Source organism: Lynx rufus, unplaced genomic scaffold (genome assembly GCF_022079265.1).
Source record: "Lynx rufus isolate CCGP_SWC_20201006 ecotype Redwood Valley unplaced genomic scaffold, mLynRuf1.p SCAF_17, whole genome shotgun sequence".
NCBI classification, from domain to species: Eukaryota; Metazoa; Chordata; class Mammalia; order Carnivora; family Felidae; genus Lynx; species Lynx rufus.
Window position 1 is genome coordinate 50,475,427 of NW_025814831.1, and position 19,565 is coordinate 50,494,991.

The window sequence follows — 19,565 nt, forward strand, 5'->3', positions numbered from 1 at the left end:
AAGGGGAGAGATTGTTGAGTTCTGTGGAAATAAATACACCTACATTATTTACAATATTTTGTGCAATTTACCTTACATAATCCCAAAGAATTTAAGTGATGTAAATTTTAGAGGGATTACTTTTGTCTTAACCTTCAAAATGCAGTCAGCAAGCTTCCAGCAACTATTTTTATGCATTCAGATGAAAAATTAGAAACATGCTAGGGAACTCTTGATAAGGATTATAGCCTTCCTTGGTAGGATCTTGGAACCTGCCTGGGTTTAAGGCCAATAACTACCATGTGAATTAGTCTCCAGGTAAAAACACTCTGAGGTTGCCTTTGTTTTTTAAAGAGCAGTTTATAATCTTAGCTTTGGAAGAGTGATTTAAACTACCTGTTTGTTAGGCCTGACTTGTAATTGAGCGGAGTGAGGCAGACCAGCACGCTGGGGAAGCGGGTGGCCTCGTGCTCGACCACGCCCAGGTAACGCTGCCTTCCCGGCTTTGTGCCTTTGCGCACGCGCTGTGGAGCCCAACTTCGCCGCTAGGAGGCGCCGGGCCCTCTTCAGGTCGGCCCTTGGGGCGGTGCGTGTGGATGTGACGTCACCGCGCACGCCGCCTCTTGTTGCCGGGCAGCGATGGCGGCTACCCTGGAGTCCTCCGTGGAGGACCCACTGCGGAACTTTGTTCGAGTTTTGGAGAAGCGAGATGGCACAGTGTTACGACTGCAGCAGTATGGCTCTGGCGGCGTGGGCTGCGTTGTTTGGGATGCTGCCATTGTTCTTTCTAAGTACCTGGAAACGCCCGAGTTTTCCGGCGATGGGGCCCACGCTCTGAGCCGGCGGTCGGTGCTGGAACTGGGCTCTGGCACAGGGGCCGTGGGGCTCATGGCCGCTACCCTCGGGTAAGAGCTGGCAGGAGGGGGCGCCGCTTTGTTCGGGAAACCCACATTATTGGTTTACCATACTTGTGCCTACACCTCAATCCACCTTATTTTACAGGGCTGATGTTGTAGTCACAGATCTTGAAGAATTGCAAGATTTGCTGAAGATGAATATTAATATGAACGAGCATCTTGTCACTGGTTCTATTCAAGCCAAGGTACTGAAATGGTTTGTATGGCCTTTCAGCTTGTTTTAAGTAATGATTCGTAGTTTGCTTTAAATTGCATTTCACTAAAAGCATAGTTAATACGAAGGGGACTTTTCAGGCCTTGTTTATAAAAACTGTATTTTAAATTATTAAAGCAACAGTTAAAATATTTGGTTGACATTTTTAAGGGGGGAAGAAATAGAAGACTTGTCTTCTCCACCAGACTACATACTGATGGCCGACTGCATATACTACGAAGAGGTAAGTACTCAGTGGAGCGAAGTGCCCTTCCTTTAGAAATGGTACCATGACTGGTGGATTTCGTAGTGCACATTTCTTCCCATTTTAACATCTCTAAATGCAGGATATTTGTCCTAAAGTTGATGACACAGTAAAGAGAAAATAAGTTTTAAGGAACTGTATATGTACACTCAGGATAAACATATATACCTCTGAAACAGTTGAGAAAAGTGTCATGTGCATTTTACTAGAAGCTTCTGTAAGATTTTAAAAGGATTTTGCCATTTGGATGTTATGAAAAGCCAAGTTTTTTAAAGCTCTTCCTAGTGAACATGTTGACCATGACATTGAGAATTAAGTTGCTTTGTAAAGAATTCATTTTTCTGTGGCAAAATTATTCGGAATGATTTTTAAAAATCCGTTTGTATAGCATTGTGGGCATCACTCATTTTTAAAATAACAAGGGTCGAGCTAACTTACTTTCAAGGTATTGTCAGACTTGCCTTTGTGGGCAAAATCCTAAATTAAAATAGATTAAATAAAATTAATTTTTTAAGGGTGAAGTCAGTTCTATTTGTTTTCCCATGGGCATTCCAAAATGCAGTCACTTAACTCCTCTCTTTGGAAATTGAAATCAGTGTAATGGTTGATTAGTTAAGAGAAGTTTACCAGTCATTAGTTACAGAGCTTTAACCACATGTACTTTGTTGGATTGATTCAAAGATGGATAAGTTGGAGGGGAATTATGGTTACCCTCCACTTCCCCTGCCCCCTTTTTATAGTAAAAATATAAATTTTTAAAAATCATAAATAAAAACTATATCCTTTTTTGAACAGTCTTTGGAGCCATTGTTGAAAACTCTAAAAGATATTAGTGGATTTGAGACTTGTATTATATGTTGTTATGAACAACGAACCATGGGAAAAAATCCAGAAATTGAGAAAAAGTATTTTGAGGTAAGTACTGTACTAGATATGTTTTTGTACTGATTACCCTTCTGTGAGGCTGTATGTGACTGTGTGTTCAAGTATATTATGGTACTCTTGAGTGGGGAAAACATTCTGGTTGTATGAACCCAAGGAGAGGATCTTTCATTGCCCACCGTTCTATTAAGACTTCCGCTTTTTTCATCTTTTCTAATCCTTTATTTCTTTTTCTTTCTAATTAGGTGATCTAGTATTTAGAGAACAATCTAAAATAATGTTTCTTGATTAAACACTGTGCTACCTTTGGGGAACATATTGATGTATGTATTACTTTTGGAGTATACATCATGGAAACATTGATATGTGATATGTTTTTACCTCTGTGGTTTTCTCTATGTTTTTATGAAAGCTTTGACCAAGATATTGTATCTGCTTTTTTTTTTTTTTTTAAGTTTACTTATTTATTTTGAGAGAGAGTGAGCAGGGCAGAGGCAGAGAGAGAGTGAGAGAGAGAATCCCAAGCAGGCTCCCTGCTGTCAGGGCAGAGCCCAGCATGGGGCTCAATCCCAAGAACCCATGAACTGTGAAATCATGACCTGAGCTGAAATCAAGAGTCAGACACTTAACTGACTGAGCCACCCTCGTGTCCTGGAAGAAAACCTATCTGCTTTCAGTTTCTTCCCCTCTCCCCTCTCCCCTCTCCCCTCCCCCCCCTCTTTTTTTTACTTTTTACTTTGAAATAAAGATTCACACAAAGTTGCAAGAGTAGTACATAGAGTCCCATGTATCTTTACCCATCTTCCCCTGGTTGTCACCCAAACGCTTTTGATGGGCAAAAATCCATCACTTTACAAGTGACTCCTCTTGAGGGTACATCTACACAGCCCTGAAAGGACTACTTTACTTAAATGAGAAAACAAATATATGACTCTGCCTCAGATATGTGCTAAAATGGTTTATATTTTTCTTGACAATTAAAGTTAATGAACTTTTGAGAGTATAATTGAAAATTTTATATTGCTAAACTGTTTCAGTTGAATTAAAACACATGTACAATGCACATATATCCAGTGCTCGGCTCACTTTTTCATGTGTATACACCCAAGCAACCACCACCCTACATAAAGCTATAGAACACTTTTACGACCTCAGAAGGCTCCTACATGCCCTTCCCTAGTCAGTACTCTAAAATTAACCATCATTCTGACTTCTGTCACCACAGGACACTTCATATTACTTAATTTAAAGTATATCTCTTTTAAATTTATAGCTACTCCAACTAGACTTTGACTTTGAAAAAATTCCTTTGGAGAAACATGATGAAGAATATCGAAGCGAAGATATTCATATTTTATACATCAGAAAGAAAAAACCGGTAAATATATTCCTAGCTCCTTTATCCTCTGAGGAGATTTCATTAGCTGGGCATGGTCTCTGAGCTAATGTGTGGTGTAGATGTTGATTGTGATGTGGGGAAACTGCTCTGATAACTCACTGAACTAAGGCACTTTCAGTGTTAAGATAATCTCCTTGGCCTTGGATTCTTCCTTTAAAATTAGGCAGGCTGCTTTTATAAAGGTCCTTTCCATCTGTAAGTAATAGAGGTTTATAATTGGACATCAGCTTAAGCAAGGAACTCAGCTGTTTATAAGTTTGTATTGTCTCTTATTAGTTCTGACTTTTGTGAACTTTCTCCAATCATTCAAAATTTATTTTAAATTTATTTATTTTGAGTGAGTGAGGGAGGGGCAGAGAGAGAGGGAGAGAGAAAATTCCAAGCAGGCTCTGCACTATTGTCAGCACGGAGCCCAACTCACGGCTCAAACTCACGAACTGTGAGATCATGACCTGAGCCAAAGTTGGATGTTTAACTGACTGAGCCACCCAGGCGCCCCAAATTCTTTTAAATTGTCAGAGTAAAATATAATAAGGTAGGTCTGTACAGTAAATAAAAATGCACTCTGTTAAATAGAATTTATGTATGTTTCCCTTTTTTGTTGCTTTCTTTACCTGTTACAGTAATTATATTTTATGCAAGTTGCCTCTGTGATGCCTAGAGTTTGAACCTGTAGAAAGGAAGAATTGTGTCTCATCCATTTTTGTATCACCTTCTGTATATGTGACTAGTATAAAGCAAAGACATGGTCAAGTTTATGCATTAAAGATGCTTAATTTAGTAAATCCCACTTGTTTCTGTTCTCTTTGCTTTGATTGAATTTGTTGAATTTGTTGATGAAGTTTTCTCATTATGTGAATTCTAGCCAAAAGCAAATAACTTGCAATTTGGGAGATCAAGGCTAGGTGTTAGGAGTATAAAGAAAGAGGACTAGTGGGGTTAGTAATTCAGATCCACTAACTTTTATTTGGCATGGTGCTGGAGATATAAAGATAAATTTAAAAATGTTTTAGGTCTTAAGGAATGTGGTTTTAGCTCAGGCTGTTGTACAGGGTTTTTGTTTCTGTAAAGGTTTATTTTTAGGGGTACCTGGTTAAGCATCCAACTGTTGATTTCAGCTTGTATCACAATCTCATGGTTTGTGAAATTGAGCCCTGCATCAGGCTCTGTGCTGATAGCACGGAGCCCGCTTGGAATTCTCTCTCTCCCTCTCTCTCTGCCCCTCCCCAGCTCACGTTCTCCCTGTCTCTCTCAGAATAAATAAACATTTAAAAGAAGAAGAAAAAAAAGATTTATTTTTGAGTAATCTCTGCACCCACCATGGGGCTCAAACTTACAATACCGAGATCAGGAGTCATGTGCTCTACCAACTGAGCCAGCCAGGTGCCCTCGTGGTGTAGTTTTGAAAGTAGGATTTTTTTGAGGCATAAAGATTTTGTGTTTCCTAAATGTACAGGCTTCCTTTTTTTCCCCCCAAAGAATCACTTTTTTTTTTTTTTTTTAATTGTTAATTGTTACAGAGCACAAGCAGGGGTCGGGGAAGAGAAATCCCACAAGCATGAGCAGGGGAGGGGCAAAGCAAGAGGGAAAGTGAATCCCTAGTGGGCTCCACACTGGGGCCCAACAGGCTTGATCTCACAGCTGTGAGATCATGACCTAAGCTGAAATCAAGAGTCAGAAGCTCAACCAACTGAGCCACCCAGGGGCCCTGAGAGAGAGGGAGAGAATCTTAAGCTCCACACTCAGTGCAGAGCCTGATGCAGGATTCAATCCCACAACCCTGGGATCATGACCTGAGTAGCTCAAGAGTCCAATGCTCAACCCACTGAACCACCCAGATGCCCCAGAATCAGTTTCTTTTGAAAAAGTTGGTAACATTCACACACCATAAAATTCACCCTTTTAAAATGTACAATGCACTAGTTTTATAGTATACTCACAGAGTTGCACAGCTGTCACTTTTTAATTCTAAACATTTTTATCACCTCACAAAGAAACCCCATACCTGTTAGCAGTCACTTCCTATTCCTGCCTCTCCCTAGCCCTTGGCAACCACCAGTCTGTTCTCTATGGATTTTCCTATTCTGAACATTTCATATAAATGGAACCACACACTGTGTGGCTTCCTGTATCTGGCTTCTAACAGCACAGTGTTTTTAAGGTTTACCCATGTTGGAGCCTACATCATCAGCACTTAACTCCTTACAGTTTTTTTTAGGTATAATATGTTTTTTTTAATATAGTTTTAATATTTCTTTGCATGCATATACTACACCTTATCCATTCATCACTTGATAGGCATTTCAGTCATTTTCACTTTTTGGCTATAATGAATAATACTATTATGAATATCCATGTGAGAATTTTTGTGTGATCTGTGTTTTCAGGTCTCTTGGGTATGTACCTTAGAGTAGAATTGCTGGGTTATATGGTAATTCTGTTTAACTTTTTGAGGAATTAATAAACTGTATTCCAAAGCTGCTGTATCACTTTACGTTCCCACCAGCAATAGCTGAGGGTTCTAATTTCTTTGTGTCCTCACCAACACTTGTCATTGTCCATTTTTTTTTTTTTTAATTTTTTTTTTTTTCAACGTTTATTTATTTCTGGGACAGAGAGAGACAGAGCATGAACGGGGGAGGGGCAGAGAGAGAGGGAGACACAGAATCGGAAACAGGCTCCAGGCTCTGAGCCATCAGCCCAGAGCCCGACGCGGGGCTCGAACTCACGGACCGCGAGATCGTGACCTGGCTGAAGTCGGACGCTTAACCGACTGCGCCACCCAGGCACCCCTGTCATTGTCCATTTTTTGATTCTAGCCATCTTATTAGTAGGTATGAAGTGGTATCTCATTGTGGTTTTTATTTTCATTTCCCAAGTAACTAATGATGTTGAATATCTTTTCATGTACTTACTGGCCATTTGTATATCTTTACAAAAGTACTTTGCCTGTTTTTAAATTGGGTCGTCTTTTTATCGTTGAGTTGTAACAGTTCTTTATATATTTTGGATACTAGACCCTTACCAGAACGTGACTTGCAAATACTTTCTCTCATTCTGTGAGTTGTCTTTTTGTTTTCTTGATAGTATGTCCTTTGAAGCACAGAGCTTTTTAATTTTGATGATGTCCAGCGTATGTCATTTTTCTTTGGTTGCTTGCATTTAGGTATCAGCAACGAACCATCTCCAAAAATTATGCATGGCTATTCCTTTGAATTGCATTTAGCCATTACTAGGCATATTACCTAGTATTAAGTACCCAGTAAGTACTTAAAGTTTCTTTTTAGAAAGCGTCTTTAAAGTTTTAAAGTTTCTTTTTTTTTTTTCTTATAGAAATCTCCATCGTGAAATCTTTAGTCATCTTACCCAAGTCTCTAACAACCTGGGTAAGCTAAAGATGTGAGTGGAGCATGTGAATACAGCATGGGAAGATTGTGTTCACAGATTATTCCAGCATGTCCGTAGAGATTTGATATATAAATGAAAACTACCATGGGCTGCCTGCAATTCGAAAAATGATTACTGACTGCCTGCCTGCCATTGGGCCTGAAATCCAACTTAGTTTACTTTTAGCTCAGCATCAGGTTCTGCTTAAAAGAAAATTGCATATCAGTCACTCCTCAAATGAAAATAGATATTGTGATTTGCCAAAGTCTGCCAGAAATAAACAGTGAAGCAGCATAACCATGACTTGGTGTATCTTCAGGAAACCAGGGATAAATTGATCCAATTTCTAAAGAGAGACATCTATTACTATGTAATTATGTTTAAATTGAAACTAGTAAAATTTAGTTGTCTTCAAGATAGATAAATCTAAAAAAAGATTTTTATTTTAACATTCTGCAGTGGTTTTATATATACCTTCCACTTCATTGCTGTTATTAAGATAGCTTTAGTATTTAAATTTTCTTTTATTTAAAAAAAAACAAAAATACTGTTTTCTATATTTAAATTAGCCAAAGTTTTATTCTTTTCCTCCACCATACATGTCTATGTGAGTTGGATAGTAAATTATACTGTAATGAGTTGGTAAGAATGAAAGTAAGAAATCAGGAGTGGGGAAAGGTATCTTTACAGAATCTTCCATTTGAGAATGGAGTGAGAATAAAAAGCCCACTTTCAGGCTTGTGCACTTATGTGGCTCTTGCACTTCTCCTTGTGTGTATCTTCTAGGAAAATGACTAAAATCACTGGTGTTTTTACATGGAACAGAGAAAGGTTTTTAAGTAACTACACATGTAGTTCTGTATACATTTAGCAAATGATTTTGGTTCTGTGTCGTCTGTTTTATGTTAGTGATGGTAATCATCTGCTCAGACTCGGATCTGTCAAGGACTTCAGTCATACCAGTTGTGAAGAGTAATACTAACTGGATGGGATTCTGGTACTTACAGGCATTGGTGCTTGGTGGCACATTTTATGTATTAAAATAAACATTGTTTTTGAGACCCTGTGATTTTGTGAATGTTTCAGAGATTGTTTTGAAGAAAATGAATGTCTAAAGCAGGCTTTCTAGCAAAAGAACCATTCTTTCCTCCAGGCTTCCTTCAGTCTTTAAAATTTGTTTTGCTGTTCTTTCTCAAAATACATTGTTCATACTGCCCTTAGCATTTTATTAAGCAGTTTACTAAACAGTGTAAACTAAATATATGATACTTTGTTAGTTACAGATAGCACCAGTTATTATCAGTGAAGTCTATTTAGCCTTTTTGGTAACGTTGTAGAACTTGTAGAAGTAAGTCTGACATTGACCAGCTATAGTGATCCACCCAGATTCCTCAGATCCCTGTTCACCCTCCTCCCCTGTTCACTATGCTTCTAATACTCAGTACCTCCGGGTCTTCGGCCTGAAGTGCTCCTTGACATTTATGTATGAAAGCCCAGCTCCTTTACCTCACATAGGTGTACATTTACACTCCGGAACTCTCTGGAGGAGCTGGGTTGAGGTCAGCCTCTACAGCTTGGTCAGAATCACCCCTTTGCTTGGGCGTGCTTCCTTCCCTGTCCTATTCCCACTCCTTCTTACTTCCTTAATAAGTCATTCGCATACATTCATTGACATCTGTTCTAGAGAACTGACGTAAGTTACTGACTGCAGATTTAAGTAATTTGTAACATTAAATCATGGGATTTTTCTTTTCCTATTCTGTTTTTTTTTTTTTTATTTTTTTTTCAACGTTTTTTATTTATTTTTGGGACAGAGAGAGACAGAGCATGAACGGGGGAGGGGCAGAGAGAGAGGGAGACACAGAATCGGAAACAGGCTCCAGGCTCTGAGCCATCAGCCCAGAGCCTGACGCGGGGCTCGAACTCACGGACCGCGAGATCGTGACCTGGCTGAAGTCGGACGCTTAACCGACTGCGCCACCCAGGCGCCCCCTCTTTTCCTATTCTGGAGTAAGACCAAAACAGAGACTAAAAGGTACCAAGGTAGCAAGTCTCCACGTTGTAAGATCAGGGCACCACTGGTGGTTAGGACCCATGAGCACTGCAGGGCTTACCGAGGGCTGCCAGTTTGTGGAACGTCCTGTGCCGAACCACCATTCCACAGACAGCTGGGAGGCTAGGGAGAAGCAGTGTTGGGGAATGGGATTTAGTCCTTTGGGCTGTCATGAGAGAAGGGACAGGGAGCATCTGTACTCAGAAACCACGAGAGGGAGGCCTAAGGGAACAATTCAGGATGCCTTTAAGAAGGGAACCCAGCATTTTCTCCACCTGGTTGGATTTGTGTTTACTCAGCAGGTTAGCATATCTGCGTTGCTATTCCAGAGCACAGGAATAGAATTGGAGGGCGGGGGCTGCCAGGCAGAGAGGTATTGAAGATGGGTCCTGTCAGCCTAAGAGTTGGAGGACGTGTGCAGTCACATGAGGAAGTTCAGGGGCAGGTGCTATAAATGAGAGAGGCGTGGTGCTAGGGACTGGGGGTCAGCCAGAATGCAGCCAACTCTCAAACCTCCAGGGACTGCCAGGGCTGGGTTGCAGGGGAGGGGAAGGAGGGGTTGCCACTGTGCACCGTGAAACCCATAGGCCCGTTATCAGCATGCAGTTGTTGCCAGTTAGGGAGCCCCTTTTGTAAAGCAGTGATTCTCAAACTAGGCTGCGTGTGGAATCACCTAGAAAATTAAAAGCAAACAAAAGCCATGTTCAGGTACCAGTTCAATTAAGTAAGAGGCATGGCATTTTTGTCAAAGGGCTCCAGGTGGTTTGGGTGTTTGGTCTAAATTGGGAACCACTGCGTTCCAGCATCTACTTCCCAAGAGAAAGCAGAGAAAAAGGAGGAGAAATAAGAAAACAACCCGTCCATGATTAGAGTGGGCCTGTACTGCATAGGGAAGGAAAGAGCTTTGAATGCGATGTGGACTGGTCTGTGAAATAGGGTTTAAACAGGACTGAACTTTAGAAACTATTTACCTGAAAATTTAGAGAATCCGACAAGGGGAAGGTGATGCTACTCAAGAGGAAGAGGGAGGGGAGTTCAGTAGTTGGAAAAAGGAAATTGTTGCAGGTCAGTCTCCAATGACTTGAGTCTTCCCTGCATACCAGTTAAAACTAAAGTTTCTTGAGGTTGCATAACTTGAATCTCAATCAGGTATGGTTCATAACCAAAGTGTGATAAACTTGGGAGTGAAGTTAGGTTATTTTTAATTATTTTAGGAAATATTATTCCAGAATGATTGTTAGTGGGATTTTTTTTACACAGCTGCTGTTTTTTTCTTGCCAGATGATACCAAATGCAATATTATAACTCAGACTATAAATGCTCTATTAATTTAAAGAAGCGTGGGTTATAGAAATAGGACTGTTGTTCTAAAGTTTCCCTGTAGATGGCATTGCTTGACTTTGTCTTTAAACAGTTTATAAAAAGAAAGTTGCTAAAATAGAATATTTTGAATTAGAATCACACTTGCATTTTAAAGGAGAACCAAATTAGATTTTAAAGAATAAACATACCTGGGTGGCTCAGTTGGTAGAACATCCAACCCTTGATCTCAGGGTCATGAGTTCAAACTCTACATTGGGTGTGGAGCCTACTTAAAAATAAATAAAATAAACCTACCTATCATGAGTTGTTTTCCAGTATAACATGGTTGTCTTAGTGTGTTTGGGCTGCTGGAACAAAATATCCCAGACTGGAAGGCTTATAAACAACAGAAATTTATTTCTCATGGTTCTGGAGGCTGGAAGTCCAAGATCAAGGCAGCTTCCAGGTCCAAGATCAACTTCCTCATAGGCAGCTGTCTTCTCATGGTAACTGCACATGGCAGAAGAGACAAAGGATCCCCCTGGGGTCACTTTTATAGGGCACTGATCCCACTTTTGAGAGCTTCATCCTCACGACCTACTCATCTCTCAAATGCCCACCTCCAAATACCATCACATTGGGGGAATAAGTTTTAACATAAGATTTTGGGCTGGGCCAGGTCCAACATTCAGACCATAACAACAGTGTAAGTAAAGTGGAATTTTTTCTTATAAAATTGTATTTGATTTATCGTGATGTCTATCGCATTCTTTTTCTTTAAAGTTTATTCATTTTGAGAGAGCACTTGCGCACAGTGAGGGAGGGGAAGAGAGGAGAGAGAGAAAATCCCAAGCAGGCTTCACACTGTCAGTGCACAGCTTGATGCAGGGCTCAAGCCCACTAACCATGAGATTATGACCTGAGACGAAGTCGGAAGCTTAGCTGATTGAGCCACCCAGGTGCCCCGATTGCATTCTGATATACCTTTTGAATTTCTGAGTGTTATTCCTAAAGCTACAGAAATTGCAATTCATAAACCATTTCCCTGCTATTGATATCTTCTGTGAGAGACATTTAAGAAACGAAATTAGTTGGTCAAGTTCTGAAAAATTGACCTTGAAAGTACCTTTTATATAATGCATGATTTTATGTTTGAGGTACTTGAACCTTCTAATTAATTTTAATTAGCTTTTCAAACCAGTGTACTTTCCTCACTAGAGTAATAAGTAGCTTTTGCATCACAAGACTGAAGCTCTGTCTGGCTGTACCATCGTCCTGTAGGCTTAGGCCAGCTTCTTGACATTCAGTTTCTCTTTCTCCTCAAGGAACATCAGGGTTTGAAAGAGTTTTTGATTCGTTGATAATAAACATTGTAAAAGTAGAATATTCAGTTCTCATACCATGGAGACCTTCAAGCTAATTCAAATACAGAAAAAAAAATGTGGCAACAAAATCTGACTGAAAAGTAATGGAAACGCAAAGTTTTCACTTTACATAGTTTTGAGTAAGAAAGCAGTGAATTCTCAAACCATTTACACCAGTTAGGTAGGTTAAAACTGTTACATACTTGGAGTCATTTAAGACATTGTCTTAGGTTCTTAAGTATTAGTTGGAGTTTTGTGAAGACCTAGTGAGCCCATCAATTGTGAGATAGATTTTATGTCAATTTTTATTAACAAGATAGTTTCCAAACAATAGACTTAAAAATGTGTTAGAGCAAATTATCTCCATGATAATGTTTTTTTCATGCATTCTGAAAACCATGTGTCAGCACAGGCCTAGAGACCAGATTATCTTGGCTTGAATTCCAGTTCTGCCATTTACTAGCTGTGTGACCTTGAGGAAGTTATTTAAACTCCGTGTGCTTGATTTCTCATATGTAAGATGGGGATCATAATAGTATCCACCGAATAGTTTGCCATGGGGATTAAGTCAGTTTAATATGTGAAATGCACTCATGTGCCTGGCACGTAGTAAGTGTTCAATATATATTGTGGTTATAGTAGAGGTGGAATTACTTTACATGTAGGGACTAGGAAAATGTGTATGGTATAAATCTATTTTTATCTATATGACAGTATAAAATCTGGACATCTGTTTGAGAGTATAGGATCCGTGTAAACATCACTCCCCCATCATGGGGAATGGTGGTTGGGGTAGGAGGAGGTTGAGAGCACTGTTCCACAACACTGTTACTTGAACACGTAAGCAATTTTAGAAAAAGGAAGAAAATGGACTGGAAGAAAAACATTTGTTTGCTGTTTGTGTGGTTTTTTTTTTTTAATATTTTATTTATTTTTGAGAGAGTGTGTGAGTGGGAGAGCGGCAGAGAGGGAGACAGAGAATCCCAAGCAGGCTCCCTCTTGTCAGGGCAAAGCCCAACGTGGGGCTCGAACCCACAAACCATGTGGTTATGGCCTGAGCCGAAGTAGGATGCTCCTACCAACTCAGCCACCCAGGCACCCCTGTTTGCTATTCATTTTAAGGTATTATTTTATTTTTTTATTTTTTGAATATTTGTTTATTTTTGAGAGAGATGCAGAGAGACAGAGCATGAGCAGGGGAGGAGCAGAGAGAGGGAGACACAGAATCTGAAGCAGGCTCCAGGCTCTGAGCTGTCAGCACAGAGCCCAACATGGGGCTCAAACCCACAGCCTGGGCGATCATGACCTGATCCGAAGTCAGAAGCTTAACTGACAGAACCATCCAGGCGCCCCTCATTCTTATGGTTTTAAAGTATGTGCCATGGGCATTCAAAGGAATCCTCATTTCAAATAGAATTCCTCATTTCTAAATACAGGAGCCTGATCTTGCTGTCTGGTGCTCCAGGATTAACATTCCACCTCCCTGGACTTTTAGCCACTTCTTCGCTCTGTGATTCTTATTATCACATCTGTTAAACTGAGACCAGTTAGGTAATAGGTAATTAAATGTATAGCAGCAGACCATTTTTCTGAAGTCTAGGACTTGATGTATCCACATAACTATTTTCAAAGTTTAGATGTATTAACTCTAAAAGCAAGGTGAGTCTAAAACACTTCTGTAGCAGTTACCTCCCAGATGAACAATTTTTTACCATGTCATGTGAATGATGGGTTCCAGGAGTTTAGCTTAACTAATCCCTCAAACCACCTGACTATATACCAACAGACAAGAATGAGAGAACGCAAAGGAATTGTATCTGCTTCCTCATCAGCCAGTGTAAAGAGGCACATGGGCCTACCTACATTTATTAAATTTCCAAGGCCTTTTTATTTTTAAGTGATGGAAAAGATTGTCATGAACCCTAAATAGCTGGTTTTAATTTTTAGGAGCATTTATTACTTACCTATACTGCACTAACTTATTTTGATGAAGAGTAATTTGCACTTTTTAATATTCACAAGGTTGAAAACTGACATTTGTTCCTTGCAGAGCAAAATTAAGACTTTTGGAAAAGAACTATTATAGATGTAGAGCTTACAGGCTTAAATGTTTGAATAGTTATCAGATTTCCTTCATGTTATTAGCTCTAATAAAGTACTACTGGCAGTCTATTAAACCCTTGATGGATCAGTGCTTTTAAACACTTTTGAGTAATTTTTTTTTAAGTTAACTTTTATTCCATTTTGTTAATTTACTGAAATCCAGGCATCAACAGGGTGAGTTTCAGGTCTACCTGTTGGCTCATCATTGCTTTAATAAATTAATAAATGATTGCTGGAGTTAAGAGTGTACAGTACAAACTTCCCATGTGTCCACATTCAGTACCTGACTTTGTTCTTTAGGAATCTGTCCTGAAAACCCGCTTGTACTGCAATGCACAGTACAGCTGAGTATTGGGGTGCCCCAAATACAAATAGCATATTTTATCCAAAACTTAGATGAGAAGCTTTATCCTTACATTTAGAATGAGTGTAAAGAATAATCTCGTGGCATATAATTCACATCAAATGTAGGCCTGGTTTCTTGAAACTTAAAAACAGGAAAAACAAGTCACACTCTCATGTGAGTGTGTTCATTGTTTAACCAGAGCATGTCTTTGGATTTCTGTGACGTTTATGAACGTAGGCACAAAAAATATGCTTTTAAAATAGCTATCTTCTTTCTAAATATTGTCACAAAGATTTTAAAAAATTTTTTGTTGTTCCAAAATTCTCTTTGCACTCTCAAGCGTGTATGTGACATCCATGTTCGTCTGTTACTCTGTCCAAAGTAAGTGGTTGTTAACCTGAGATCCCAGGGCAGAGGAGAGCCCAGTAGCAGCCTAGTATGGCCAGTAGGAACAGAATTCCCCATTAGCCCTGGAAGACAGCCCCAGTTCCATTCTGTGTCCAGTCACTTTCCCTTTATGCACCCACGCTTGAACATTATTTTTCTCTTGAGAAAATCGTTCACTTGATTACTACCTAATCTGGCTGTGTGTCCTTGGGCAACTTGACCTCTCTTAATGTTAATGTCCCTTTCCATAAAATGAGAATGCTGCACACTGGCCGGCACTGTGGTGATGGTTAAACTAGATAATATATGGGCACGAGAGCAGGGAGGAAGGCTTCTCCTGAAAATTGAGACTGGTCAACTCTTGCAAACTGGAGAAGTGTGAAAGAAGTCATCCCAAGTAAACAACACATAACGTGGTCCAGGGGAAAACAAAGCCTCAGTTGTCAAAAAGAAGCGATTCTGTTTTGCAATATGTCTATCCATTACTTTTATGTCCCACTCTGACTTTTTCACCTCCTCTCTAACTCCACCTTCATCACAGGAAGGGAGTAGGAGGTCATGGGGGAGAAGAAAAGAGGTTGCTCTTACCAAAACAAAAAACAAAAAAAACAAAAAACCCTGTAAGGCTTTAATAAGCTATTAGGCATTACTGGTTTGGTACTTCCCAGCAGAATGTAAAACTAAAATGAAACAGAGAAATAGCCTCTTGAAGCCCTGAAGATCCCATTGCTGCAGACTAGCAGAAGCAGAATTTAGCAGAGAAGTTACTGGAGACTCTTCAAAATACTCTAAAGGGAACAGCAAGTGAAATATGGCCTGTTGCTGTGCTTCCACATTTAACTGAAAGCTGAGGTCCCATATGTAAAGTAGCTAGAATAACACCTGATGTAAAAGGATCCTCAAAACACTTAAGTTCTCTTCCCTTCTCCTATTATCAAATCCACCCTCGGTGGTTTCTATGAAACATTTGACACATTTTATTCAACTCTTCCAATTAGGTCCAGAAGCAGGAGCAAAACAGGTATCCCTTAGGTGTCCAGTATACACATCAATACTCTGTTAGGTACTAGAGGCAAATAAATTGATAAAATGAGATCTATACCCTTAAGATGCTTCCTCATCCATAATGTGATAGGCATGCAAAAATAATTGCAACTCTGGGAGAAGTGCAATAATAAAGGTATGAATTAGCTACAGTGACTGTGCAAAGGAGGGTATGGTTAATTCTGCCTGGGTTGATCAGGGAAGATCTCATGAGGGACCATTGAGCTGATTCTTGAATGATGAATTGGAATGCAGTGAGCAACCCATCAGGTGCTCCAAACCAGCACCTTCAACTGCATCAAATGAGGTTTGGTGTTGTTGGAGCATAGGGTGTATAGATGACTGACTGGTAGGCAGGAGGGCAGGGGAAGGACATGGGGAGTCTTATATAGCATATTCAGGAGTGTAAGTTGAATTCTCTAAGCAATGAGAAGATATTAAATGGGAAATTACTCAAGTGAAATCATTTTAGAAGGATGTTCTGACACTAACCTCTAGGACAAAACATGAGGCCAAGAGATCAAGAAGGAGGCATTAAAATGGCCCAGCAGAGAGATGTTGGGGTGGAAGTAAGGGGCCTCAACTCAGGCAGTAGCAGTGAGAATGGACAGGATGGGATGGATTTGAGAGCCATTGTGGATGCAGGCAGAGCAAGAAATGACAAAGGTGACCATGGCGCATCCTGGTAGAGTCAGGGCCTCCACAGCCCACATAGTGCCCTTGTGCACATCAGATAGGATTCTTTTTCCGTAAAATACTTTGTATTGGGGCACCTGGGTGGCTCAGTCAGTTAAGCGTCGACTTCGGCTCAGGTCATGATCTTGCAGTTTGTGAGTTCGAGCCCCACATCAGGCTCTGACAGCTCAGAGCCTGGAGCCTGCTTCGGATTCTGTGTCTCCCTCTCTCTCTGCCCCTCCCCTGTTCATGTTCTGTCTCTCTCTGTCTTTCAAAACTAAATAAATGTTAAAAAAATGTTTCTAATACTTTCTATTTGAAAAGTGTTGTAATATGTTAATTTTATCAGAACTAGAGATTTTACTGCCATCTACCAGAAAATTGTCATGTATACAAATTGTATAAATTTGGAATCAAATTATAATTAAAAAATTTTTTTATTCAAAACAATATCCACAATGTGAATGGTGTCCCCTTTCAATGGTGCTTTTTGCAGTACACAACCTGAACAACCACACATTGCAGCCCTGGTAAGGTATAATGTAACAGGCAGCTAAATATGTAGGTTTGGGGGCAGAGAAGAGGGTAGATAGTGAAAGTTAAGGTCTTATGGATCACTCCAAATGTATAGATTGAAGAAAACATCCAAGATAATATCCTGGGAAATATCTGAATTCAAAGAATAATTGGAAAGAAGGTAGCTAATAAAAGAGAAATCTTGGAAATGTCTTTTCCCTTGGCCTCAGGAACAAGCAGTTCTCAATTTAAATGATTTGATGGTCATATAACTCCTATTTGTGTATTTCAAACACCAAGATCTCTAACCTGCCTTTCATTTGCCAAGTTCAGATTCTGTACCTCTGTCCCCAAATCAACGTAGTAATTAATGCTTACTGGTCAATAGTTTCATTGCAGCACAGCGAATAATTATTTTAATACTTGGTCCACATGCTATAAAAATGAGAGAAAACCCAAAAGAGAATATGGTGTTACTAATGATAGGATGCTTAGGTCTCAAATTAATACAACTTAGACAAGAGTGGAAATACTGGTTCTCAGAAAGCTGTAAATCTTTAGCGTCCATGGCTGCTCATTGGACTGAGTTTGGTTGTGAGTTCACTGTAAAAAGGATCAAGGAAAATGTGAAATAAAGAGTACAGAGCCAACACTGGAAATCTTGATGTTGACCATGGAGATCTAATTCATTTTCTCTTTGGGAATGGAACTCCCTTCCTGTTTGACTTCAGTAGGTTCTACTTTCGCCTTCTGCCCAACGTCTGGCGGCTCCTTCTCAGTCACCATCCTGAGTCCCTGTTCCTTCTCTGTTGCCTGCCTCGCGATTGCCCAGACTTCTGTCCTTCAACAGCTCACTTCTACATACTCTCCTTCATGGATGGTGCAGTTCTTGTGATTCCAACCACAAGCTCATTGGAGATTCTCTCTCTGTCTTGACCTCTGGCTCTGCCCCTTCTCCTAAGCTCCGGCCTCGCCTCTTAGCTGCTTGCCTGATCTCCTCCTCTGCTTGCTCAAGCAGCAGTAGGTCCATTTCAAGCAAAATCTCTGCCATTTAGACTCTCCTGCCTTGTTTTCTAGTTTTACTAATAGTATCATTCTCACATGGTCTTTAATTCTTTCTGCCTCTCCATAAAACTGGAGTATCTTAGGATGCCCTATCAGAGAGACTCACCGTCTTTGTCCCCTTTCTGTTTTTCCTGCCACCACCTCAGGTCGGGCCTCATTACCTCTAATTTATGTTCCCACTTGGAGTATCTTTCCACACACATCTGTGCAAACAATGGTGGGAGAGCACTGTCCTAATTTGGGAATTCCAAACCGTTCATCCTCCTGCTCGGAAACCTCCCCAGAGCCTGCTAGGTTAAGCAGAAACTCCCTGCCAGGTGTTCAGTACCCTTTACAATACATCTTCTGCTTGCCTCTTGCTCTCTTACCAAAGTTTCTGGATATACAGTGTGTTTTCCTGCTTCTGTCTTTACTCATCATCTTTCCACGTAGTGGCCCATTGTAGCAATACCTTCTGTCCTCCAGCAGACCTTCTCCCAACTGTCTGATAAAGACCAAATGGCTAAGAAGAACCCACTGCACTGACCCCTCTGCCCACCCTGTAACCAAACCCTGCCCAATCGCAGTGTAGGGATGGGTGTCACGTGACCCAAGCTAATCCCAAAGAGCCCTCCTGGATCAGAAGCACTTCTTTTCTAGGATAGCTAATGCTAATGATAAAGTAAGCCTTGAGCTACCCAAGAATAAAGGCCAACACAGAGGGAAGCAGAGTCCAGAAGCAGAAAGAGAAATTGGGATTCACTTTGAGCCTCTGGAACTAGTCACACCTAAAGCCAGCTATACTTTCTGGACTCTCCAGTTATATAACCTTGTTAGCTTTGGTTTGGGATCAGGTTTCTCTTCCCTGTAGTGGAGCAGGTCCTAGCTGGTGGAGTGTTCAAATCTTTCTGCTCTTTATTTATTTTTTTTTTAATTTTTTTTTCAACGTTTATTTATTTTTGGGACAGAGAGAGACAGAGCATGAACGGGGGAGGGGCAGAGAGAGAGGGAGACACAGAATCGGAAACAGGCTCCAGGCTCTGAGCCATCAGCCCAGAGCCCAACGCGGGGCTCGAACTCACGGACCGCGAGATCGTGACCTGGCTGAAGTCGGACGCTTAACCGACTGCGCCACCCAGGCGCCCCTCTTTCTGCTCTTTAAACCCTACTCCTGTGTTAAGATCCTTTTCAATGACTACGTTTCTCAGAAAGTGATCTGCTTTTTAAGTCTTCATTTAGTCCATAATACCAGCCAAATCATGTCAGCAGTTGACTTACAAGCCTTCTAGAATAGTGTTCGTTGCTGGTAATACTATGGAAATCTTAACCTATCAAACTACAAAAGTAAACATCACAAAACTAGTCAGAAAGCAAAAGCGAGGAAACAAAAACCCGTTGTGGGAATGGTTTGATTTAATGTGTTAACAAAAGAGCAAATCCAGCACTTTGCATCCAGAAAATGTTCAAGCCTCCACCTCTATCCCGATCCTGGATTATAATTTAGAGGGATTAACTCAAGAAGATGAATTGCTCAGGAGAGAGGGTAGATTCTGAAGCTGGACTAACCCTCAAGGTTAGGGAATGCCTGGAAAGTGGAGGGAAAGTTACAACATGCATCGGGAGAGGTCCTTAGGCAGTAAGGAGATCCAGAGAGCAAGATTAGGAACGGGAAGTGTCGTCTCAGAAAGATTTAAAATTCCTTACTGCTT

At 40.4% G+C, this 19,565-nt stretch overlaps 1 protein-coding gene across 1 annotated transcript; it reads left to right on the forward strand.

Moving 5' to 3' along the window:
- The first annotated feature begins 69 nt into the window (after positions 1-69).
- Positions 70-8,088, forward strand: VCPKMT (valosin containing protein lysine methyltransferase). Its single transcript, XM_047079704.1, has 6 exons — positions 70-884; positions 982-1,092; positions 1,261-1,333; positions 2,150-2,269; positions 3,510-3,614; positions 6,969-8,088. The coding sequence occupies exons 1-6, from the start codon at positions 619-621 to the stop codon at positions 6,981-6,983; spliced, it is 690 nt and encodes a 229-aa protein (XP_046935660.1). The 5' UTR covers positions 70-618; the 3' UTR covers positions 6,984-8,088.
- The last annotated feature ends 11,477 nt before the right edge of the window (positions 8,089-19,565 follow it).